The sequence below is a fragment of the Anopheles funestus genome, chromosome X (assembly GCF_943734845.2).
Source record: "Anopheles funestus chromosome X, idAnoFuneDA-416_04, whole genome shotgun sequence".
NCBI classification, from domain to species: Eukaryota; Metazoa; Arthropoda; class Insecta; order Diptera; family Culicidae; genus Anopheles; species Anopheles funestus.
The window spans coordinates 9,410,517-9,436,273 of record NC_064597.1 but is presented as its reverse complement, the minus strand read 5'-3'; the positions used below and the strand labels follow the sequence as shown (position 1 = coordinate 9,436,273).

The 25,757-nt window shown below is 42.9% G+C and overlaps 4 protein-coding genes across 9 annotated transcripts in view; 2 read left to right on the top strand and 2 right to left on the bottom strand.

The window, feature by feature from the left end:
* LOC125766898 (thymosin beta) overlaps positions 1 to 25,757 on the bottom strand; it is an 83,092-nt gene that overhangs the window by 7,877 nt on the left and 49,458 nt on the right. The window contains exon 1 of one of the 2 annotated variants that reach the window (XM_049432999.1): positions 3,313 to 3,446. The exons of the other annotated variant lie outside the window; for it this stretch is intronic. The gene's annotated coding sequence lies outside the window, so the exon portion shown is untranslated. Of the gene's footprint in view, positions 1 to 3,312; positions 3,447 to 25,757 lie in introns of those variants that run through there. 2 annotated transcript variants of the gene reach the window in all.
* Positions 6,524 to 25,653, top strand: LOC125766749 (serine/threonine-protein kinase S6KL). 5 transcript variants are annotated; one of them, XM_049432916.1, is made up of 10 exons: positions 6,524 to 6,989; positions 9,161 to 9,406; positions 10,357 to 10,553; positions 10,612 to 10,858; positions 10,944 to 11,067; positions 11,452 to 11,550; positions 11,741 to 11,899; positions 18,535 to 18,623; positions 25,060 to 25,350; positions 25,435 to 25,653. In XM_049432916.1, the coding sequence occupies exons 2-10, from the start codon at positions 9,248 to 9,250 to the stop codon at positions 25,504 to 25,506; spliced, it is 1,437 nt and encodes a 478-aa protein (XP_049288873.1). In that variant the 5' UTR covers positions 6,524 to 6,989; positions 9,161 to 9,247; the 3' UTR covers positions 25,507 to 25,653. The 5 variants fall into 5 exon arrangements, with proteins under 5 accessions (XP_049288873.1, XP_049288871.1, XP_049288870.1 ...); XM_049432914.1 differs by lacking the exon at positions 6,524 to 6,989 and adding an exon at positions 7,308 to 7,605; XM_049432913.1 differs by lacking the exon at positions 6,524 to 6,989 and adding an exon at positions 8,328 to 8,847.
* LOC125766873 (autophagy-related protein 101) lies at positions 12,015 to 18,162 on the top strand. Its single transcript, XM_049432942.1, has one exon. The coding sequence runs from the start codon at positions 12,418 to 12,420 to the stop codon at positions 13,078 to 13,080; it is 663 nt and encodes a 220-aa protein (XP_049288899.1). The 5' UTR covers positions 12,015 to 12,417; the 3' UTR covers positions 13,081 to 18,162.
* Positions 18,674 to 21,570, bottom strand: LOC125766837 (mucin-21-like). Its single transcript, XM_049432921.1, has 3 exons — positions 20,686 to 21,570; positions 19,140 to 20,127; positions 18,674 to 19,050 (listed from the first exon to the last, which is right to left on the bottom strand). Exon 2 carries the CDS (start codon positions 20,111 to 20,113, stop codon positions 19,163 to 19,165), a length of 951 nt encoding a protein of 316 aa, XP_049288878.1. The 5' UTR covers positions 20,114 to 20,127; positions 20,686 to 21,570; the 3' UTR covers positions 18,674 to 19,050; positions 19,140 to 19,162.

The window sequence follows — 25,757 nt, the reverse complement described above, 5'->3', positions numbered from 1 at the left end:
CCAACAATTTCTTCAACAGTAATTTTGTACAGTTTATGGGGGAGTGCTTAAAATTTTTGCACTTTTTCCCCATGCTTAAAGTAATTACACAGTTAATGGATTCAACCAATGCCATTTCCGAACAGTGTGTACAGTGTAATATAAAAAAAAACCTTATCGCCCCGCGCGCGCGACGTTATTCTGGAAACCATTTGTTTTTTTTGTTCGTTTGCTTTAATTATAAAATGTGAATTTTTGGTTGTTGTTACTGTTATTGTCTTCGTCGCATGAGTGCACAGGAGATATCGGTTTGGCGATAAGAAATAAATATTAAAAAAAAATCAGCGAACAAAAAACCGATGCAAGTGCATTCGTCGTGCGTTTGTGTGTTTGTAGGATTTGTTGCTTTTTAGGGGCTTATCTCTCGCATTTGTTGGCACACTTCCGTTGGGGTTCGATTTTGTTTTTGTGTGCTATATTTAGAATCGAAGGGAACATGACTACATTCTAAACAAATGCGAGGTAAAATACAATTTTTGTTAAAAATTGTAATAAAATGCTCAGCAACAAATAATGCATAAAATCAATTCAACTCAAATTGACACACACACACATGCACACACATACTCTTCCTCTCGCTCAGCTCACTAATCTGATCAGAATTTCAATTAAACCCACTGGCAGTGAAACACTGTCATGCACTGTTGGGCGTTCAAAAAAGGAGTGTTTGGCGTGTGTAGCTTGGGAAGGTAATTTTCAACTGCTAGGTAGTGTACAACGGAGAAAACAAAAAACTTCAATGCGCGATTGAAAGCAACCCCCTTGCAAAAGGAGTGAAACGAAATAGAATGGAGAAGCGCATAATGCTACTGTGCGTGCGGGCCGGATGTTTTTTTTGGGAGCTTCACCCTTCAGCTTTTGGGAGCCAAGTAGTGTTGCAACCGGAAAATGGAGTTTCTTTTTTTCCCCGCAAAACTGTACACAAATTTTTTTCCTGTGGGCCGGTGTTCTATGAGCAAATGTGTTAACCTTCGGGGTTTTGGCGTTGCTTTATCATCTTACAACCCTCTCGTGCTTTGAAGTGGTCGCATCCGGGGAGAGTAGAGCGGGATAAAGAAAAAACATATATCGATGCAACATTCATATGTTGCTACGAACGGAAACCGGGCAGATAAAGCCGTACATTGTGTCTGTCTTCTGTGGAATGTCGCCTGCTGACAACGACGACTGTGTATGTGTGTGGCAAAGGGTTTGTTTACTGTTTTGTTGTTGTTGGGTATCGTCTCGTTTCCACTCGTTCTCTTCCTGCATACGATTTCCGCCTTACGAGGAAACGCCCTTAGATTGGATCACACAAGTGCACCACGCAAACGATCCACGTCTTTTGAAGGGAAGGTTCAAACATGCTGATTGTGGCAACGGTCGTCGAACGGGGGGGGTAGGGACCCCAATACAGCAAAACCAAATTAATCGCCAGCAAAAAAACCCGAAACCGATACAACTCGTACGAGCGAGGGGTTTTATTTGTGTTTGCCATGGGCGTAATGAATTCGTTGACTCATCATAACCTTACCCACCACGCCCAAAAACGGGCGTGAGCCGGTTTTTTCTTGCCCATCGATCACGTCCGGGAAAGCATGTTTCATTTTTTTTAATTTTTACCTAAAATATTGTACAACGTTCGTTAGTATTAATTTGTGAAAGTACAAAAATTGACAAATGCCATGTAACGCCACGTAACAATGAAAAAAAAAAAGAAAACACACACAACGGAAATTTTAAAAAACACAAATGTCACTATGACATTTTATAATTTTGTAAAAAAAACAATAAATTAATAAAAGAGATAGAATTGAACCTTTTTCATCCCTTTTGTGGGGTAGCATATCTTGTTGCTAAACACACACATCGAAACACAGACATTTCTCTCCCTCCATACAAACACAAAAAGGGAAAGTTGAAGCTAAGATACCTTAAGACAGAACCTTTAACCTTTCTAGCAACATAATAATTATTTAAAAAAAAATTAAAAATAAATAAAAATTCTTCAAAACTAGTCTAGTGCGGTGACTCATTGCACTTTGTGCAAACTCTGCTATAACTGAGCTCTCGCTTTCTTTATACTTCAGCAGTTAGTATGATGATGAGTCATGTTGTTGCAAATGCATCTGTGCACACACAAAGTTAGCCGGCATGGAAGAGACAATAAAAAAAGACAAAAAAATACTTTCGCAATAGAGATTTTTTTTATATGTAAAACTTATATCCTGCGACACGCACACACATGGACGGCAAAGCATGTGCGCAACATAAAGAGACGCAACGAAATTTTTAACGGCGTTAAGTCGTGCTCTTATTTGTCGTATTATTGCTTTACTTTCTCTTCTCGTGTGAACGAGCTAAAGTGTGAAGAGTAATATAGCATTAGAATGTATTTCTGTTGCACTCTTTCCCCTTACGTGCCATAGCGGAACGGATGAGTAATATATGGGAAAGAAAGAGAAATAGTGAAATTATTCATCAACAGTGTGTGTCCGTGTGTGGGTGTGTGCAAATTCTTCTACCTTTTCCTTTCGGTTCGCACTTCTTGCAAACACGCACACAGCGAAACGAACGCACGCTTGCGCGCATACACGGAAGCAGTTAGAAAAGCCGGCTGAAGAGATGAACCATAAGAAAAGAGAAAGAAAAACGATTCCGCTACCGGATAATAATGCCGGCAAGCAAAGTACAAAGGGCTGCCCTGGTGCTGGAAAATGTACATTTTCCAAATGGATACACGGCACAAACGGAGCAGCCGGCGAAGAAAGCGAAATGACACACCGAATAATAAAGGCAATAAAGATGGCGTCCTCAAATTTCGTTAGTTCGAAATGACAGAAAATATCATTATCGACAGGATTTTATATTACAAAAGTGCCCTTTGCTCTGTTCTGTACTTTTTCTTCCAAAGCCTACTAATTTCTAGCCGAACATAACCCAATTTAGACACTGCGTATTGTGGGATGAGAAAAGAAAACCGCTGCAACTTGCAAGGAAAGCGCGTACGTTGATGGTTTAATGCGATTTTTCCACACAAAAACAAATCAATAGCTCACTGCGTTACTGATTGGACAAGAAGGGGATGAAGGAAAAAACCCCGGTACTGCTTCAAATATCCTAAAACACATAACGTTCGTTTCTGTACGCAAATTCACACAGTATTTAAGGAAACAATAAATGAAAAACACTTTTCACAACAAGGGTACGTAGGTGGGCAGGGAATGAAAATGGGTAATTTGCTGAGGAAAAGCAATCCATGCAGGGAAGATATGGTTGTCCAGGGGGATTCACCTTGCGTTGTTGAAAGGACTAGTTGAAAGTTGAGTTGCCTGACTTGAAGCACCGGGGACGATCACCGTTTCACTATGAACCACACTGCACGGAAGCACGACTGCAAATGGTAAGCGACGCGTGCCGAACCGTCCAATACATAGCGGTAGCGAGCGATACTACCACACGCACACCACCGGACACATACGCGTGCCGCTTGTTGTGGCGGTGGTTCGCTCTTTCTCCAGCAGCGAACCGTACGATACACCCTGTGGCGGTGGTGCAGACAATCCACTCCGCGTACACGCATCTGTGCGCTGTGTATGTGCGCGTGTGTGTGTGTAGGGAGGGGATTCTTTGTGTGCGATAGTTGCTCTAGTGTGCATGCTATCCTACAGCCTTGATCGTAACGTTCGACTTTTGGAAGCTGAACAAACATGGCGACCATGGTTTGCTGCGTCGCAGTGTAAATTGGAAGTTTCAGCTAATTTGATGTAGAAAAAGGGAGAGAAAATGCAAAAACGAGCGAGAGATAGATAGAGAGCTGGAGAAGCTCAGCATCAATTTATGCTCCCTTTCGATGTTGTTCGCTGCTTAATGTGTTTCGTATTTTTTTCCAAAAACGGTCAACGAGCGGCTAACCGGCTAACCATGATGGTACCAAATACGAGAATTTTTTTTTGGACGAGGGAAACACAATTTAGGGCATTATCAAGGATGGAGGAGGTGGGAATAAAACTGCAATCGACCCTAAACGTGCTCCTTCTGTGCCGTTTCGATCACAGTTAGCGGGCGAGACATTGTTTTTTTGTGTCTTCACTCCCCCCTACAAACTCCACAGGCCACAGACCCGAAGATGGGGAATTCTGTTTTTGCTTTCCTCAATGTTTTGATTCTACAATTCCTTGAGGTTTGACGTTACCGATAGCCATCGTTTGCGGACATGTCCCCACACATGTTTTAAATTATCCAGTTCAATGCACCCGCACACTGCACGCTGCTCAGTTTGGTATCATTTTGGAATGTTCGGTAGAAAGTTCTCAAAAAACGTAAGTTGAACAATCATGTCAGCAAAGAAACAGACAGAACATGGGGTGTGGGAGTGTTTGAATGGGTTTTGTGCATCCCTTTTCGGTGAAACAAGTTCCGTTTGCTGAACTAGTTTTGTGTAGTAAGAGCAACTAAGAACTCCATGTTGAGTCATCTTATCTGCACGAGAACACCACGCTACATGGGCAGATGATGGTCGTAGTACCAATAAAGATCATACAAATTAGTGTGGAATCTCCAGTTCGTCAGAACCTACCACACGTTTTCCAGCGTGTCGCCGACCTAACGTTGCATTTTGGGGAGCATTCTCCACAGCCACGAGGCAGAGGGGGCGCCATATACAACGGAAAAGGGTGAATGTGCATTCAAGAAGCGCATGTGGCAAACCTTGGAAGGGTTTTCTTCCTTTGCCGTCTATGCATTACTTTCGCTCTTTCTTTCTCTTTCCTTCTCTTTCTTCCTTTTGTCCCTCGTTACCGGGAGTTCACCATCACCCATCACAGATTCAAACTCGCGAAGACGTTTTTCTTCCACCCTTCATTCCCCTCCCCTGGTTTTGGGGAGGGGGATGTCGTGGCAAGGGTTCCTAAGGTTGCCGGTGCATTCATGCGCAAAGTACTGGCTTTCTGCCGGGCGGTGGCAACCCCATCACACATCCTAGTTGCGATACGAATGGATGGGTAGCTCGTTTTTTCGGTGGTGATTTCATTCCTCAACCGTAGTCGTAGTTGACTGACCGTTATTACCTTGCCTTCCGTTTACGCTACAATGCAACAGGCCACGTCTAGGAGCCGGGTGAACAAACGTCGGTGTACCTGATTGAATTATTGATCGTAATGGGGCTGGTGCGTTTCTTTGGCTGTGGTTCTATTCCTTGCCTAACCTTCATACCATAAACTGTACAGTTGGATAAGTTTCCGTTGGCCGCTTTTACTCTTTGTTTTTTTTGTGTGGTGTGTGATAATGCACAAGGGAACAGCGTGGTTGGCAGTTTGTTACCTTCATTCTCCTTTAACAACCCCCCGGAAGCCATGGAACAGGAACAATCTATCAATTCTGTCTCATAAGAATCGCTCGACGGTAGTTGGGATGATGAAAAATGTAAAACTAACCTCATTAAAGGATCAATTGCGATGGATAATACGAATTCCGAAATGTCCGGTGTAAGACCTGATTGATTTGGACTATTAATGAGGACAAATTCTTGTTGGTCGACTAGCTGCCGATAGCACGCAATACTTGGTCGTTCGGTATCAATCTCATAACATTAATAGTTCGACAGAGAACAGCAACGTTAGGTGTTTCATTTTGTAGAAACTCAATACTTTTTGCAGAAGATAATGGAATTGCAGTTCTATACATTCTAATATTTTACAGTAGTTTTGAGAGCGTCTCCTATCTTGAAAAGCGCATTTGATAACGCGCTAACAATGTCCTTGATACAGGCACTCAGAAAGATTTAGGGTTTTACAAACATGAAGGGTTTTAATTAACTCACATGAATGACACATCTAACCTCAAAGCTGACCAATCGTCTGGTACAAACGAGTTTTACATTACATGATTCATCCTTCAATTCTCACGACGTAAGAAAGATATGTGCATGAAGGCTGTACGATGTTCCTAACAAAGCTAATCTAGGACGATTGATTTAAAAGGCATTAGTCAGAACGTTCGTTCCAAAACAAGAAGCATCCATATTGTAACATCAGAAATGGAAAAGGTCATTGCGATGCATGCTGGTTGCGGGACGGGTTTACGAGCCAAAAGCCGTTTGCCGTTTAATGCAAGTCAATGCGAATCTATAGGCAGGTGTGATACTCCGTTCAAATATAACGGCCAACCGTGTATTACTACCTTGAAAAGTTTTCCGGTAGATGCAATAATTAGATGGAATAAATCCATTTCATCTGACTTGGCTAATGTGTGCACTGAATCAGCTGCCCTGAGTATTGTTTTCAAATAGGGATACTGGCCTTGTTAAAAGCATATCTTTTCACATGTTTGCCATATGTCCGATGGATGCATCATAGCATTTGGTTCATGTTCTAATTCGTCTTGATTGGGATGCATCTCAAGCCAGTATGTCGTGATATTTTAAATTTTATATATTGTGATTGCAGTTCACTTTTTACAGGTTATTATTCTAATTCTACAGTTTAGCGACGTGAAGCATAAATTGTCCTGGACTGTAATCTAAGCTGGCTGTAGTCTAGAGTGTTTGTTATTCGTATTTTGCTAAACTTAATTTAGTTCAAACCATCTAAATACATACAATGTATATAAATTTAAAAGGTTTACCTTCACGCTAGGTGTTGTATGAAAATTAATGCAAAATTAAATTAAATGTAGATGTGAACGTCACCCTTCGATTTGTTTCGTCGACTTTTCGACGAAATCGGAATTGTCATTTATTTTTAATCGACATAACTGTCACTGTCAAACGGTCTTCCTTGCTGTCAATGTGTTCCTTGAATTGAAATATCGAAGTTGGAACGATTTATCTATTTTGGCTGTAATGTGTAAATAATTAATGTAACAAAGCGAAATTTTCGACAAATACTTTAGTGAATAAGTGTAATACTATCGCGGAGCATTCAATGGAACCCAATGCTGTCGAAGTTCTGTGATCGTTTAATTCCAGAATGGTAGGTGTTTGAATAGTTATTGAAGATTGCTTTAGTTATCCTTTTTACTGAGAAGGAATGTGTCTCACTTACAGGAGGGGGGACTAATTTGTAAACAAAAACGTAAAGGGACAGAACCAAATGTTATTACACGTTATTTGTATTAACGTTTACTGTTATCTTCAGTACATAATCGTTTCTTCAATTATCGTGGGCTACTTTCCCCTCAACAAAATCTGTTTGTTGTTTTAAAAGTAAATTTTGGAATTTTGTAACTGTTAGCATGAGTGTAAGGGTAGAAAAAAAACGTTATATGTAAACTTATATTTTTCGGTTGTCCCCGTCGATACAAGATTTGAACGTGTAGCAGCTGTGACAGCACGACGTAAACCGAGGAATCGACATTACCTGCGATAGCGCCAAGGTTTACCTGACATTGACGTATATCGTCAGCCGTTTCCAGCCGAAGGCCAGGGTGTTGTGGCGGATGACGGTGCGTTAAACACATCGGTTTGAAACATCCTGCTGGTGTCCTGGGGCATACGTTTTGTCATTTTGTCCATTCCGTGCATCGGAACAGGCACGGTTACGGTGTCCCTGCCCGCTAGTGCCCAGTGCTGGCCGTCTTCGTTGACAGGTAAAACAAGCCGTACAGTGAAAGCCGTATTGTAGGCAAACGAAAACAAAGACTATACTGCGCAATCGTCCTTCTAAAGTAGTATCGTAGTAGCTTCGCGTTAATGTTATTGCTGCCAAGTACGTATAAAGAGTCCGCATACGAAATATACACTCGTTGTGCGCATCAAAGTGGTAGAGTTTTGTTGTTTGGTGGAAACGACCTGTAACTAGTGATGGGTAAATTATAAATTTTGCCAGGAGTCGGATCAGTCCGGCTCGGATCAGTTGGATCGAGTCCTGAACAATTTACAATTTATCCATGGCTAGTCGGACTCGATTGGACTCATCTGCACTCATCCGGAATCGACCGGAGTTGACCGGATTCAATCGAACTCGCCGGAGTAAGGCTGTTCGCGGTGCTCAGTTGTACGACTATTTTAATCGCACGACCAAACCAAAGGGGTGTCTTTGCGCTACCGATCTGGTCGTACGATTTTTTTAAATTGATAATCAAAATAACATTGAAACAATTTGTTTACAATAACATCTAGAAAAATTATTTTAATTTCACGTTTATACAAGCGAGTTCAACTTGACGGAAGAAGTCGTATACGAAAACGTCGCCTGACTTTATCTGTCAAATTTCATACAAAAATTTGAAAAAAGTCCTATACGACTGAGTACTGCCACCAGCCTCAATTTTGGGTTTTTTTTGTCAAAGTCGGAATCAATTTTTCATACACCGAGTCGGAGTGGATCCACGATTCCGCTCCGAAATTGCCCATCACTACCTGTCACGCATACTCGATGGCTGTCATCGCGTACGGTGCAGTGTTTTTGTTCAGAAAACAATTGTTCCTTTTACCAAGCGCCCTAGCAAATATTCCATGTCATGGTTCTGCTCATCTTGCATCTTGTCTGTTTGCAAGATGATTCCGTGACTTTTGCAATAAGGCAGCAATAAGCTTCTACCCTCCGTTTTCCGAGGTTTGTGATTGCGGATTGCATAAAGAGCTGTGTATAAAGAATGGTGCCTGGTAGTGTTACGTTCACCATAGGTGTGTTTACGATTTGCTAGTTTGTGTGTGTGCGTGCCCGCGTTTCGTGTGTGTTTATGTTTTATCTCTGCGCGTACAAGAATCCCTTTCTTACCCTTCGGGGGTTTGCTGAAGGGCTCAAATATTGCGCGATGACAGGGTGAATACAATGTTGTGAAACAAAAGTAAACCATTCCCGCACAATCAATAACAATTCACATCATGTAAGTGTATGCGCCTTGCATGTGAGAAGGGGCAGGAAAGGGTGGGGAGAGGGATCGCGCTTCCATACATCGAAGGTGATAACCTTTTTCCATGCCGTGTTAGGCGAGACTCTCCATTCCTGCACGGTCGTGCACAGTTTTGCAGGTGCATACTGCGTTGCAATCAACCCACCAAGCATCATGCATTCAATCAATGTACTTATAATTGGTGCCAATCTTTGTCAAAACAAATCAAACCAATCAGGCACCAGCTGTAAAACCGTTTTAATGTCATATGTATTTTTTGTTCCGTCTAAACGGTTTTTTTTTTCAGCGCTGATCAGTCAAACCAGTAGGAAGTCCGGTTTTTCGGGGAACCATCGTTCGTAACGTTACCTTGCGGCGCTTGGTCGCGGCCTGTATGGGCAACGCAGACATCCGGGCTATCGAGCCTGCGATAAGCTGCAACAACAATCCCGCACTAGAGAGCGAACTGCAAGGCAACCATAATCAGGACGTACCGGTGGAGGTCCAGGAGCGGAAGAAGCGGAACAAGGACAATCGGGTCGTGTCGTTTCAGGTATGGCTGCTGATGAATGATAGGAAGGAATGGAGAAACGTTTTGCTTCTGTTTTGTAAATGCTACTAGTGATGGGTAAATTCGACAAAAAAAAACGGAATCGCTTCCGAATGACTCCATAAATTTTGGAACCGCCCGGAGCCGTCCGGAGCCGCTAGTCGGCAGCCGGAGCCGTCCGGAGCACTATTGCACTATCAACAAATTTTATATAATCTGGTAAAAATAAAAAAAAATAAAGACTCCGACGGTTCCGGACGATTCCGACGGCTCCGGCTGCCGACTAGGCGGCTTCGGCCGGCTCCAGCCGGAATCGGAGCCGGAGTTGCTATACTCGGAAGCGGTTCGGAGCCGTGGGTGCGATTCCGAGAACCCATCACTAAATGCTACGATGTTACTAGCTTTTTAAATTGGTGACATTCATTATGAATGTAATTTTTATGTTAAAAAGAAAAAATACAAAAATTAATATCCCTCTCGTAAACAATTCCTTCTCTTCCGTCTTACAAATGTAATTCATTTCAGGGAACATTATAATGAACTTTTTCTAATATTATTTCCATCCCTTTTCTGTATTTTGTTCTTGTTTGCTGTGTAAAATATATAATATAAACCAGGAAATGATTTTTAAACAGCTACAAGCAATTTGCATAAAAAAAAACTAGACACGAGAACATTAAAGCAAGCACGTAATCGTAATAAATAATGTCAATAATTGTAAATAAGGAAGTACGGCCAGTAGCTTTAAACAAAGGTTATTGCGTATTTGTTGTGGTTTAGTTGCCAGGTGTTTGACTGATTGTATCGTTTTACTTCCTTTGTTTCATCTTACAGAAGATTGTTTGTTTTGTTTAGTGTTTTAATGATGTTTCTCTTTCTGCTTTCTTTGCACGGTCAACAAAATTGCATTCTTCGTGTCAACACATGCCAAACATGCATGATCGACTTATCAGCTACCACAATCAGCTGACGGTGCGAATTTGGGCCTGGTTGCACGGTGGTACCATGAAACATTAGCACATCGTAGTTACATCGTCTGGCTGCATGGTGTTGTGTCGAGGGTCGCGAATGTACTGCGTACGATCCGGCCGAACTCCCGTAAGCGCGTAACCCACCGGACACGGCCATTTGCACGCATCTCCCGACGACGGTAAGTTCGCTCGTTCGCCGTTGCTGTGAGAACCGATTCACTGATGTACGGTTTGCAGGTGGCACCAGACGACACTCGACAGTGAGACACAGCTGCTGAAAAGCTGTTGGCCGGTACCGCAAACCGAACGCTTGTTTTTACCCACCTTCCCGGTGGACGAACGGCGCTGCGAGCGTTACGTTCAGCGCACCCATCTGGCGGATGGTGCATTCGGTCGGGTTTATCGCGTACAGGACGCGTGTGAGGGTGCAACCTTAGAGCACCGTCCACATTGGTACGCGTTGAAGATTTTACAAAAGTCCACCGTAAGTGTTGTCACACACACTGCATTCCCGGCAGTGAGGATGAAACTGGGGGAAACGAATTTTCAATTGCCAATTTCGATTACAGATTGTTCTGTCTGATGCAGCTGGACAGGTAAGGGACGAAGTCAAGATACAGACAATCTGTGGGCATCATCCGTTTATAGTGCCGTGTATCGATTATTGGCAAAATCGTACTAGTATATTTCTGTGTAAGTATATGTACATTTCTTTTAAGTCCCAACAAACAACCACCGAAAAAAATATCTAAAAATGTTTAGTTGTACCTTAACACTAGAACTACCGGATCAGTTATTTGGACTGAAACGCTTCATTTTCATCACATTATTTCTATACTAAGATCGCCAATAAACAATAAAATCAATTCCAAATCTTCGAAATTGCTTAAAAATTAACCACGAACGAAAAACGCTTAAAACGCTTGGTAGTTCTAGTGTTAAAAAATGTAACACAAATAGCTTATGATAACTTTTTCCAACTATTTGCACTAAATGTTGGTCGTAAATCATTTTAAAAGATATATTTATTGCTTTACTAAAAAATTTTTAATATTTTTGTTCTTCTGATCTTTCCAGTGTCCGAATTTTACGGCAATGGAGAATTATTTCATCGTTTAAAGTCCTTCACCGTTCAGTTGGTTCAGTTATATGTGGCAGAGCTAGCTTTAGCTATCGGTATGGATGAATTTATATTCTTATTTATAATAATATAAAATAATAATATAAAATAGCAAATTTGATTGCTAGAGTTATTTTTTTACTTACAACTATTTTTCCTTTATTTACTACTGCCTTATTACATCGAGCGTTTCAGCTTCGATACTAATTCTAATACGAATCGTTATGTTTTTTGTTGTTGTTGTAGATTTTCTTCACAACGCTGGCATCATCTACCGAGATCTGAAGCCGGAGAACATATTGCTCGATGATCGCTATCACATCAAACTGATTGACTTTGGGCTCAGCAAGTGGCTTAGCATCGGTAGTCGAACTACAACGCTCTGCGGCACGATACAGTATATGGGTAACGAAGCATACGTAATACAACCAATTGCAATATTAATACTATTAGGATTAGTCAGTCTGTACGTTCGTGTAACGCCCGTAACCGTTTATGTGTAACGTTTAGTAGTTTAACTATATGGTTGCGGAAGCAACAGTGCAAATGGAACCACAAATGGGAAATATGTTGCTACCGAGTTTCTTACATGCGATGGCACAATATTGATAAATGCAAGATACGTTGTGTGTCCGTGATACGATGTGAAATGTGAAACATTGCGTTGAGCTTCGAAAGAGTTCCGTCTTGCATTGCAGCTTGAGTCCACGTCAGGTGCAACCGGCAGACGATGATACATTTCTGTGCGAATATTAGCATGTACGATTCTGTTGGTTTCGATACGACTGCAAGCGTGATCGTGCACATACCGGGCTCAAATTTACACGGTACACAGCTCGGGCACAGTGTCCGGTTTTGAGGGATAAAGCAACACAGCAGGTGGAGGGGGCAAAACCGTACGGTTTACGATACCAGCAAGCACGATGAATGCCCGTTCGCAAACGTTCGATCTGCGCATGGAGGGCCGGCAGGTGGATGAGGCCGTCCTGAGCATCTTCCACACGATACTGTTCCATCGCAGCCTCGGCAAGTTTATGTACACCGAGGAGGCAATGTATTCGGTCGGTACGATCGGTTACCGGGATGTGGATTGTGATTTTTTCGACTTTACGTACGTATGCTGCACATCGCCACGGCTCGAGGAAACGCTTCGGCGTGAGATAAGCAACTTTAGCCGGCAGCTGCGCAGCAACGACAGTGGCGGTACCGGACAGATCAGTTTAGAGTTTTTCCAGCGCAAGAAAACGCGCTGGCCATTCCAGACGGACTGCATCCCGTGGGAGGTCTGGACGATACGGCTCGAGCTGATGACGCTCACGAACGAGGACGATTGGTTGGTGTGCCGGGAGCGGGTTAGCGATATGCTGACGGACAAAATTTTCTGCATCACGGATATTATGAACCGGCACGATTACGTGCCGAAGATACCGAACCAGACCGAACTCGATATGGTGTTTGACACAACGTATCCGGACGTACAGCCGTACCTGTTTCAGTTTAAGTTTAGTACGGCCGGCCCAAGCGGTACGTCCGTGAGCAACACCGTGAAGAAGCTGATCAAGGAAACGTTAAATGTTTCCTTGTGACTAATACGCCACCGGTACGGTGTACGGTTGACGGTAGTATGTGGCTGGTGAAGCGATAATTCCGATTTGATTTTCTACCTTCTGTTTTGTTCTTCTACGTTTGTCTCTTTCTCTCTCTCTCTCTCTCTCTCTCTCTCTCCTCTTCTCTCTGTGCTGTACTCTCTATTCTGATTGCGACATTATTCAGGATCTAAGGGACTGTTTTCTTTAGTTTTACGCTTGTTAGTTTTTTTTCCTCGTTGCAATTATTTACCGTGTGTGTATAGTGAAGTGTTGCTTTTGGTTTAAAATCGGATACGTAAGAATCACTTATTCCATTGGATTTCTATGTTTTGCTCAATTTACCTCACACCGTTTGATAAGTTTAGTAAAGTAAGAAACAGTGAAATCACACTTCTTTCACGTTTAAACCGTGCGAAAATGTTAATGGCCCGCAATACGAATTTGGGGGCTTTTTTTTCTTTGTATTTTTGCAAAACATTATGTCGTTTTAGAATATGTAATAATATTCATTGGAATCTTAACATTATGTTTTAGTTTCTTTTTTTTTTTAATAATATTTTCGAGTTTAAATTTTGAAACTTTACTTATTCGTTTTTTTTTATTCTTTTGTGGCGCAACAACCTCATAAGGGCCATTTTTGGCTTTCCTTGACTTTATTTACGCGTAGCAGGATAGTCTAGTTATGCGTACAAGGGTACGGTATGGTATTGAGATTTCATACCCGGTACTGTCGTGTAGAGATCGGCACCGTTACCATATACACCGACTTAAAACCGAAAAAGAAAATATATTCTAATCTAAAGTGTAACTAAAGGCAACTATTTCAATGTTTTACAATCAATGCAAGAAATCACCTAACGGTCAAGAGCAGACGGGCACGTACATAGTAACGGTTAGTAACGGTTAGTGTGCAAGTTATTGGTGGTTACGACCGAACGGTCCCGGATGGGATGCGGAACAGTTACTGTCGTGTGAGGATTTTGTTTTAAGCCATTCCTTATTTGCGTCAATTGGTACATGTTATATAATGTTTTTTTAATGTGGGCTTTAAATGAGGTATATAGTTTTTTTTGTTTAAATTCTATTGTTATTTTGTCTCTCATTGCAACGTTCACTTAACAAATAGCATCGTAATTGGCAAGTCTTTTGCGAATAGGTTACAAATTTCTTGTACTAACACGATGAGATAAGAACACAAACTGTTGATGGAGATTGTTTTGCATATCCATACATATACATACAAATGTGTCGTTCTTATCTGGCCTTAGAATGATTTTCGATCCACGCATTATCACATAGTTTTCTGATCACCACTACGTGTAAAGCAACGTGTCCAGTAGAGATTATACCTCGTAACGGGCTCGTAACGGGGCTCGTAACGGGGCTATGCGTTACTACTGAACCTTCTATAAAATGGCTGCCGAAACTCGCACACTCTATGTTAGTTGTTGTTTTCTATTTGGGGAAAAAATGGCGGCGAGATTACGTACCAACAAATAAAGAACCCACAAATGTACTATTAATTGCTTGTAAATGTAAACAGATGGTAAATTGATATTTCACACTGTACTCAACGCTCATACAAAATCAAAATAGCACGTAAGACGGATACGGTTAATAGACAGCTAGTTTACAATACAATTAGAGGACGCACGGTTCACGAAACAAAACGCAACTTTGTGTTGCTTGCCACGTCAGCAAACAAATAGCGCCTAGTCTTAAAAGTATCCCATCTTAGCATTATGTATTTCACCCATCTACGGGCAGGTGTTTTGTCTGTCACCCCTGTCACTAATGTAAGCCGCTGCTATCCTCACTCATCATTGCACGCTTTGGATGTTCGTCTAATGCGTGAAGTAGCATGAGAGTAACAAATGATCTCCATACATATTTGAAACACCTCCTTTTTTTTTCGGGCCATAATTGTATCGTGGCACCGCAGAGCAGATACATTCAGACGGTTTTGCATCCGGTACGATGCGTTATAAACGGGCGCGCGATGCGTCCTGCCGTGATGCGTTACCAGTGAAGCCGATTGTACAAGAACGTTCCGGCCGTTACAGCTAACGTCCGTCGGTACGTGTGTGTAGCTTGCTACATTGCGTGCCAAATGCTTCTCTCTGTGATTTTCTTCAGTTTTCAAGTAGCGGAGTAGGTATGTTTTTTTCTTCTCCAAAACGCAAAATAAAAATCATACGGGTTATCTAAGCGAATATTTGAACCACCATGTACCGGTAGACGTAAGGTTTTGTGCGTGCGTAGTAAGCCGAACATTACGAAACACTTTTCCTAAAGACATCTCAATAGATATAGCACACATAGTGGACATATGTTAACACAAAACCAATATGCTTCTATACGTATAATATCGTATCCCTAGGCAGATGAATTTGTATCTTAACTGTTGGATAGAATTTATTCACACATTTTTTTCTTTTTGTGTTTGTGTTGAACAATGGTTTCTGTGTAGTAACGCATGAGGCATAACGTCGTTATCACAGGTATTAAAAAAAACTAGTTGCTCTAGACAAAACCTTTTGTTACATTTGGGTAATGTAACCAGCAGGCAGCAGTGTTGTGTGATGTCATTTTTCTCCATTGGGTTTTGTTTGTTTGTTTTACTTACACCACAAAGATAGCAAGATATGTTTATTTGATGAGTCATTACTTTAGTAACATTAGCGGTTAATAGATCGAATTATTTACTGTAAGGCTTTGTAACCCTTTGTATCATTTTGTCGATATTTTGTTTTTCTTCTTCTCTATTTACCGTATTATTAGTTATGATGCGCATTAGTTTGTTTCTTAACAAAATGGAATATGTAAAATATTACAAAATAGTAATAATAACAATAACAAAAAAGAGAGTACAAGGCAGTGAACAAGAGAATGAGTTAGAGAGGGAGAGAAAGAGAAAGAGAAAGGGAGAAAGAGAGAGAGAAACAAAAATAAATCCTTAAAATCTTATAAAACTAGAAAATAACTCTAGATAACGAGAGGGGGAAAAAAAGAAAACAAAAGAGTTATAGTTAAAATGGAATGAAACGGTAGCAAAAGCCATTGTAAAAAAAAGAAAGGCAACGCAGCAGAAAGCAGACACGGAATGTTAATACTAGTGACACTAAATTCTTTTACTAAGGTGTTGTACGTGTTCTGTCGTCTAGGATAGTATAGTTACACCGGATAAGCGCTACGTTCACAAACGATAGACATTAAAACGGCATGATTAATCTAAATGTACATAAGCCAACGCCGTACGATAGATTGCGTTACGGGAGTAAGTGAAGTTATGAACCAGAATTGAAAGACGGTCCCAAAAGTGCCACACCACACGTTGTTGGTCGGACTCGCATACGTTCTGGAATGTAAGAAGCATATACGGATGAAAGCCTTGTAAACTAGCTTATGACAAGCATGGCCCTAGTAGGTCATCACGCCAAAAACACACATGCAACAGTTGCCGCAGGATCCCAGGAAGCATCTCGTTAATATCTTAACTTTGTGCGTTTTGATAACCTTGGGTTTTGATATTTTCAGCTAATTGTCTTGTCTGTTTACTTTTAACTATTCTTCTTCTTTCTTTTTTTGGTTCAAATTTATACGCTTCCCTGTCATTATTGTCGATGTTTTCGATTGAGTACGCTGTGATTAAGTGTATATAACGTAACTAGGATATGCGTATGTGTGTATAGTGCTTTTTTTAAAACAAAATGTGTCTACTGATCAGGTGTATAGAACGAAAAGCAAAAAGACAGGAGAATGAAGGGGGGTTTTTTGGTTTAAATAATCCATACTCCATCAGTCACCGTATGCGTGAAGTTAGCCCTTTTTGGGAGAGTTATCAGTTATAACACAAAAACACACATCCAGATGAGCCCACTTACTGGCCGATCAACATTTGTTATTTACATCGACGAAAAACACCCACAACGACGGGTACCAATAAAGGGGCAACTACTTAAGATTATCACTAAAAAGTGGGTGGGGTAATAATGGTATCACTTGTGTAGCAATTCGATTCCAAATTGAATACGTTCTACTTTTACCTGTACAGACATGTTTAAAGGAAGAAAAAACAAAACAAAAAAACCTACATGCACGAACTTTTATAACGTTGAGAGGAATAATTAACATCTACGTTTAACAAGTTCTTTTCTGTAGAGTAGTACTTAAGCACGTGTTAATTTGATGTTGTTTGTTCTTTAAAAGAAAGGAAACTACACGCCTGTAAGCTATATATTGTTGCCGACGTAGACGCTACACGTTTAGGGGTCATGCAGATATTGCGATTTTTTTCTTCTTAGTATTACGCACATATATTCGAGCGGACTGTAGTAGACAGGGTTTTAAACACCACCGTGATCAGTCAGTTGTATGTTCCGAATCCCCCCAGCTTCGGGCAGGATAATCGATTGTGTTGTGTCGTTTCTTTATTCTTGAGGTTGAAGTACGCCGAGATGAGCATACGGTGTGTGATGCCAAACAATCACTATGCAGCCGCAGTGTTGGGAAAGGGATTTGTCCGGAACGCTTTGTAAATTGTAGGCACGAGCGTTTGTTGGATTTTTTCCTTTTGCAATGTCAATTTTGAAAAATTTCACAAAACAAACTACTGAAAGCCAATAATCGGCCAATAAGGTGACGACCCTGTACCTAGAGTGATGCTTGCAAGTGAAACAAAGACAACAACTAAAAGGCATTGCTAAAAAAAAAGAAGAAAAAGCGATAGTTGATAATGGACTAGGCAAGGAAAGTAATTTGCAAATTGATTGTAGGTGAGAACAAGAACAAACACATTTGCGAATAAGTGGAGCAGCGTAAGCGATTAGGTTTTAAGCACAAGCGGTACTAGCTAAGAACCGGAGACAGAACGTAAAAAAAAACACATTTTACGAACTAACCAAAATATGATGAAAAGAAGGTGAAGCCAACCCGTGGTCGGATTGTTGAAAAAAACCGGCTAGAAGTAAACAAGAAAAAAAAAACAATACTAGGGTTATACACAAAACAAAAGCAAGAAGAAAACTGTAAAGAAATAATTCATGAGAAGAAAAAAAACGATGAACCATACAAACGAAAAACAATATTCTAAAACATCCCTGGTTACATAGATTGAGAAAATGCACAATTTCGCACACACTATTATGGTTAGCAAAAAAACTGGCTGACTGTATTCGACATTTCGTACCCTTGTCTGGAACATGGAAGTTGTATTTTGCGATATATATATATTTACTGCTTTGATTAGTTATCCGGCGTCATCTGCTGCGCGACGACTTCTTTGCTTCCAGGTAAGTAACTGTTAGTTTGTGTCTAATTCGGTTTTTATTTTTCCTCTTTTTTCTGTTCTATTTTTTTGTCTTCACTTCATTTCGGACGTTTCCACTGGCTGTGGCCTGTTGCTGCTAATACCGCGTGTGTGTCATCGCTTTTTGCGGGGGTTTGGAACAGCGCCGGAAATTTTGCGTGGAGAACCGTACGGACATGCCGTCGACTGGTGGGCGCTCGGGGTACTAGCGTGCCGGATGTACACAGGCCGGGTAAGTGAGATGCTTTCTTTCCCTCTATAATTTCACAAACCTCCCGCAAATGGTTCGCCAACGTGTTTAACAGATTTTATTAGGGGGGAATTATTTTCGTATCCATCCTTCTTTCCCATGCGCCTACCAGCTCGTTTACGTGCGCTTGCGGTTTACACTAGTAGGTACGGTAATTGTAGTAAATGCTAGGCGTATGTTACAATCTACAGTTGGACCAGCACGTGCTTTTTGCTACTTTTACGCACGAATTTGCTCATCATTAGCGCACAATCGTGGGCTATATATAAAACTTCTATATCTCTTCTTTCGTGCACACTTGTTTCCGGTCGTTTTTTGGAGTGGTGGAAAACAATGCTAAATTTAGTGTAATTTTTGTTTCTTCTTTTTTTGTGGGAGATTTGGAATGTTTAATTTGCTGACATCTTGTCTACAAAGTGACAAGAACAAGAAATAAAAAAAAAACAAAAGATTGATACACCAACTCTGCAGCAATCTGACGGAATTGTTGTTTCCTACCTAGTTGAAAACATTATTAAGATTTATGCACTCTCCGTAGAACCGGACGAAGAGTCATTGGACGCATCAACCTCGGTTGAGGCAGCGGTGGTAGTAGTGGTAGTAGTGGTGGTGGTGGTGGTAGTAGTAACCTCGGCTGATACTGGTGCTGCGGACGTGGTTGACACCGGTTCGGCAGTGGTAACACTAGCCGCGGTTGATGTTGTTGAGGTGGATGCAGATGTAGTGGTGGTATCGCTCACTTCGGCAGCAGTAGTACTTGCAGCGGAGACGGTAGCGTCGCCTGCCGACGTCTGTACCACGCTGGTGGCATCACTTGTTTCGACGCTCGGTGCCTGGGTAGTGTCGGTGTTCGATACCGTTGTCACCTGCTCACCTTCAGCAGCGGCTCCACTGACAGCTGTCTGTTCCGTGTTGGTATCGGACGTTTCCATTGCCGTGCCGGTTGAAGATTCCTGAGCAGCAGCGGCGGCTCCACTGCTGCTGGCAGGTTCCTCACTCGCCGCTGTCTGTACACTGACCGAATCGGTAGCAACGGTCGTTGATGTTGAGGCTGGTTGGGTGCTAGTAGAAGACTCCATCACATCTTGGCTAGCAGCAGAAGATTCCGCTACCACCTGACTAGCGGTGGAAGATTCTGCCACCGTCTCACTAGTGGTGGAAGATTCGGGACTAGCATCTACCACTGCAGTAGTTTGCATCGGTTCACTCGTGACGGCTTCATCCACAGATGCGGCAGCTGTTGCAGACGTCGTCTCCACGGACGTTACCGGTTGCGATGACATCGACTGCACAGTGGTAGTAGTGGTTGAAGCACTAACCGTAGTAGTTTCTGCCTCGTTTTGGGTCGACACGGTTTCCAGCTTTTCGGCGGTATTCATATCCACTGCCATCTCTGATACCTCTTGTGGGGCAGGTTTAGCCCAACAGAAGGTAACGCCGAGCGTCAACAGCAGTACTGGTAATAGCTTCATTTCGAACACAGAACCTGTAAAAGCGACCAGCGGGAAAGTAGATGTGGGCATATAAAGAAAAACATCCAGAAATTAGCATTTTTTTGTTGGAATTTTTGTATTCTCTTAAAGATAGTTACAAGTATCTATCAACTAACAGTCTCTGTGTAACATGATACTCCATGCTTAGCGTTCATATTTTAGACATCACTTTGGATTGTATGTATCTCCTTATATCTGATTAGTTGAAAAGACACTTTTACACTTTTCATTTGATATTCACTAAAAAATTTCTACACACAGACACACACACACACACATATATATAAGCACAAAAATATCGCGCTGCACGTGTAACAAGGTTGATAGAAATGGTTGGCATTATTCTTGTGGAGTGTTGTTGGACGACACGCAGTAGCTCAGGGTATCATTATTTTCGGATTCACATAGAGTTACGAGTTTTGCACTAATCAAAACCGCTCAAATTCTTACGGGTCCGGTAGAAAGCAATCTCTACCGAGCTGCACAAACTCCCACTTTTGTGTGTGTAGGGTCGAAACGAAACAAAAAAAAACAAAACAAGCCATACTTACGTTTAGTGGGCTAGTGGAAAAACTTGTCTACTCTCTGCGTGTAGTTTAGATCGTATACGAATTCGGCACCGGTTTACAGCTGTAACGAACGTTGTAAAAAGAAAAACAGCGTTCCAAGTACTTTTCAAGCTCTACACTACCGTTCGATTCAGCTTCCGAATAAGCAATGAGCAGGAGCTGGCATTGCGGTCCGGTTTTATACCTTCGCTCCTGTCAGCGCCTACTTTGTGCGGGGCAAACGAACGTACGAGTGCGCGCCGGTACCATGCACCACGCGAGAAACCTAAGGCCGCCCCCCGCCGGCGATGCGATGCGTTCCGATGCCGATGGCGATGATCTCCCTCTTTTTTTTCTCAAAAGTTTGGATTTTGGTTGTTTCTTGGGCTTGGGATTTGCGGGAGGAGAATTTTTTTCTGCTTCTATCTTCCACATCACGAATAGTTGGCAATGGATGTGTGGGTTCCTTGCCCTATACGGTGCTCTGACCAGGAAGAGCAGTGTAACATGCACATTATCTCGCCCCGATCGCATACCAAGATTGCTAGTGTTTGATTAGTTTCGTTACAAAACCTACGACAACAGGCTCGGGTGAAAGAATTTAAACCCACCTCCCCCCACCCATGAAAGGTACTTATACAATTAGAGCCTTTTAAACATGGTCTGGGGTGCTTTTGGGAAGCTCTTCTCAGCAGTACTTCAGTTGACATGTACATCCTGCATCCTCGTCTGGAAGCCTCCTCCGTACAGTACATCCCATGTTGGAGCGTTTTGTTTTCTGCTTATCTCCATACAATCGTTCTTATCGCACACAAAAAACCTCCCCGGGATTGCCATCGATCGATACAACACAAACCGTGTGTCCTTCAACCCACCACATATTTGCTTGACGGGTCGGAATTCGTCCGTGTCCTTCGAGAATTATTTATCTCCGGTTTACCCATTTCTTCTCACCCAATATTCGTCACCAGGAGGAAAGGGTATAGGGTATAGGGAATAGCAGCAAAAGGGTTGTTGGGAGTAATTTAAAAAAAAACAGCCGAACTGAATATTTCAGTGCGCGCCTGGTGTGGTGCCAATCGGTGCCATTGTTCCGTACAACTTGCTTTAAGAAGAACCTGTTTGTAGTTTTGTCAGGAAGATACAGAATCAGTAATGACACTAAAATAGTAAAGCAAGTACAAAATCAATAAACACCTTTTTGGGAAAGCATGCTCCTTTCGTTCGTTTATAATAAATGCTTTTATATTGTACTTTTTGGAGAGATCTTTCAATAGCCGAATATCTTCAATATAGCAATAGAAATACTTGAGTTTTGATGACTATCTCTCGGAGGACATCTGTCAAATGCGCATTATCGTGCATCCCAGTACATTGGGATTGTTTGGTTAGTTCGCACCAAACAAACTAAAACAACAGCAACGGAGTGGGAAAACCTCAACATCCATTGAGCTGCGCAGTATGCTTCCGGAGTGGAAGCTGTTCACACGCCACCCGCCTCGGGGCAATAAGATCAACCGTTCGCGACCCTCTTCAAAGGATGGTACACGGCGTCGGACGCCAGCATGACCATGAGAGCGACCACTCCTTGCGCCAGGTGGTGAGCAAAACGACTCCGCGACTTCTCCCGGAGGGGTTTGTTTTTTAGAATCTAGCGCCTCTAGGAGGCGAGAATTTTGTAGGCAACCCACCAAACCCGGGGGCCAGTATTATGGGCAAAACATTGAAAAAAAAAACCGCCTCATGAACTCGCGATCACGGAACGGACTTTTATCTATCCGCCTAGTCGATCTTGTTTGTTAGCGCGCGCGCTAGCATCTGAAGACATGGGGTAGCCACCCCTCCCCCCGGTAGCCTCCGTAGGAGAAGCTCTGTTTTCAAGCTTTTTTTGTTTTTCTCCTTCATCTCTTCCCTCATGCTCATGTTCGTGGTTCGTGTGTGCCGATTTGATTTCTTCTCCAGCGGTGGGTGGAGGGGGGGTTGGGGGTGGGGGTGAGAGCCTATATGCCGCGCCTAAGCTTCAATCTCGTCTTCTTAGCGAGCCCTCCCGCCAGCACGCTCCGATCAAGGCCGGATCGGAAAGGGACGGAACGTCACGATGCGCTCTGTGGCAACGTGTACTCCGTGCTGTGCGTTCCGATTGCGCATTTGAATGAATGAGGCGGGGGTTTTGCTCTAGACCGTATGCCTCTCTGCATTCGGTGTTCGAGGCCACACCAAAAGGGTAGTAACATTCGTGTTTCTATCTCTATAGAAATATCGATCGGATAGACTAAAAAAAATCACCAACTCGCGTGCGTGTTTGTGTGTGTGTTGTGCCGTTTGTTTGCGGTGTGAGATAAATTCCGGCAAAATGCTGGTGATTCCAGCAGACCTATGGGTCGTGCTCTATGTGAAGGTGAAAGAGCATACAAAACAAAACATAAAAGTAGCAGTAAGACGAGAAAAAAAAAGCAACAAAACAAGAGCGCTATATTGAGAAACGGTTTCGTTCGGTTGCACCCCGCACACAAGCTCGGGCACGCCTCGCACGCTGGGTCCACCTCGAGACCCGGTGGCAAATGATTATGGGCCTGTGGTGTGGTGTCCACGTCCCACCCAGCCCCTGGGTATAATGGGAAAATAATTATGGTTCGCGGGCTGCTGCAGTCCTAGGACGCGATTCCTCATCTCGCGGTACGGGTCATTGAAGAATCGCTAGGATTGCTCAAGCGCGAAGAAGCTGGCGGCTTTTACCGATGCTACTGCTGCTTCCAACGTGACCTTTCGGGTCATACACACAACAACACCAAAACACCCTGGTAAGTGTGCGGCACAATTGAACGTGTGCTCCCGGTACCAGCAGCTCTTGCGCCCTAATGACGATTGATGGGAATAGTCTCGGGCTCGGTCTCGGGCTAGATTAGGCCCTTACCCTCGCCAGGTCTCGCCTGTTAACAAAACTGTTAATCGATGGCGATTAACATCGGAAGTAGCAAGCAACAGCAGCAAAGTGGCTCACCGTCTCTCCCCCTCTCCAAAACAAAAAACCCAACAACTCACGGTGGCAATTGATCACAGATGGGGAATTGGTGTGTAGATCCCATTAAACAACGCGTGGAGATGATCCGGGTTCTGGACATTGTTGGAAAGTTCCCGAGGTACCCGTACAGCATTGCCCCTGCGAATTGCCCTGGTGCGCTGCTAGAATTGTACTTCCCATCTTTAGCCAGCTTCTCCCTTAATATGCTGCCTGCAGCAGGGGATGCATTTGCTGTAATGGTAGCCGCAGGCGGCAACAACCATTCCCAAAAGGAAGCTCAGGCGGTGTCGGGATTCGGGATATGCAGCTTCAACGCGGCACGGCATCGGTTTTGACATCGGGATCGGGCGGGATTGAATTTAATAGTAATAAAAATTTCCGGTCGTTATTGAATTATTTAGCGTCGTTAGGTCGTAACCACCGGTTTACCGACCGCGGCAGGCGTTTTGTACTGCGTCTGATAGGCAGGAGGGGACCGCCAGGGCGGGGAAGAATAGGGTTTTGGGTGATGTGCACTTCGAGGATGTGACTACAAACACCACCGATGAGCAATAGCTGGACCTTGGTCAATGACCACCGTGAATCGTGGCGCAAGAATCCTCAGTAGTTCGTGAGTACTCCACGCTTCAAACCACAAGTGGAGAGGAGACCCATCTTGCACTGTTACGGTGCAATGTTGAGTGTGGTTATTAGCATACCTTCAGCTGATCTGTGGCGGAAAAACACAACTTCGCATGTTGTGTTGGGCAGCGACGACCTTCTCTTCTAAAACTACACGCGCTACCATGACGCACGCGCACGGTGCTCAACTTCCGGAAATATTGAGGAAAAATAATGAGTGAGGAGGAATAATGAGGAAAAAAATGTTGAGGAGACAGCGAAAATTGGTCCATCAATGTCCTTGGGCAATGTTGCCGAGAAGATCTCTCTTTATTGCTTCGAACAGTGATCTACATTCTCACATCTACATGTGTCTCACGCATCTCTTATCTTCTGTAGAACCTCTCCACAAGTAGAATTTGAGGTTTTTAGACATAAGACACGAATGTCTAGGTGAAATTCACCTGTCTGATCCTGATTGACAGATCAGACAACGCAACCAGCGCAGTCAGCGTTTTCGTTTCTTCCTCCGATGCCTGCAAGTGATGGCTTCCGTCACCAGGGAGGTCAGGGGCTCGATTGAGTCGGTTGATGATTGTGGAATTGCGTAAATTGTCGTAAATTGGCATGCGACTCCAGCAAATCAGCCTACTAGCCCTGAACCACCTTTCAACCACCTCCTCAGTCCTTTTGCTTTGCACCGGTTTGTAACACATGTTTTTTTTTCTTATGTGTTTTACTTTTGTTTCCCACAGTACCCAAACATGGACCCGACAGAGTATCTGAGGGCAGCAGCGACTGGGCTGGACGTCCAGCCAGCAACAGTGCCGCCGACGGCTCAACGTGTCTCGGCATACACGGCCACCGCCATCACCGGAGTGGAGCGGCTATTGCCGGAATCGGTCGATCGCTTAGTACCAGAAGGACGCGATCTGCTTCAGCGATTGCTTCAACCAGATCCAAAAGATCGGCTACGTTCGCTGCTGCAACTCCAGCGTATCGCCCTCTACCAGCACTACAGGTGGGAGGATGTACGCAATATGAAGGTAAAGTGTTACGAAATGCATTCAGTGGAGGGAGAGAGAGAGATGGAGAGAGAAATAAATGCAAGATATTTATTTCTATTCTAGATTTTACCTCGAGATCTGTTCGATGATGAGTGCCTAACAGAAATGGAAGATATCTCGTTTCCGGAATTCTAATGAACATCGATCATCGAACCTGCACTTATTAGAATCTCATCACGCACATTCTACTAGACGTATAGGGAGGGATAGTTTCCCTCATGCTTTTTGTTGCTTGTTGATATCAAGACTCCAATAGAACTGTTCAGTATTTGAGTAATGTTACGATTTAGTTGCGTTTTTTTTTGTTTGTTTGCGTACTATTCTGTGTGCAAGAACTTACCAAGATCTAGGTCACAGCGGGAGGCGAATGACACGTATTCGTATAT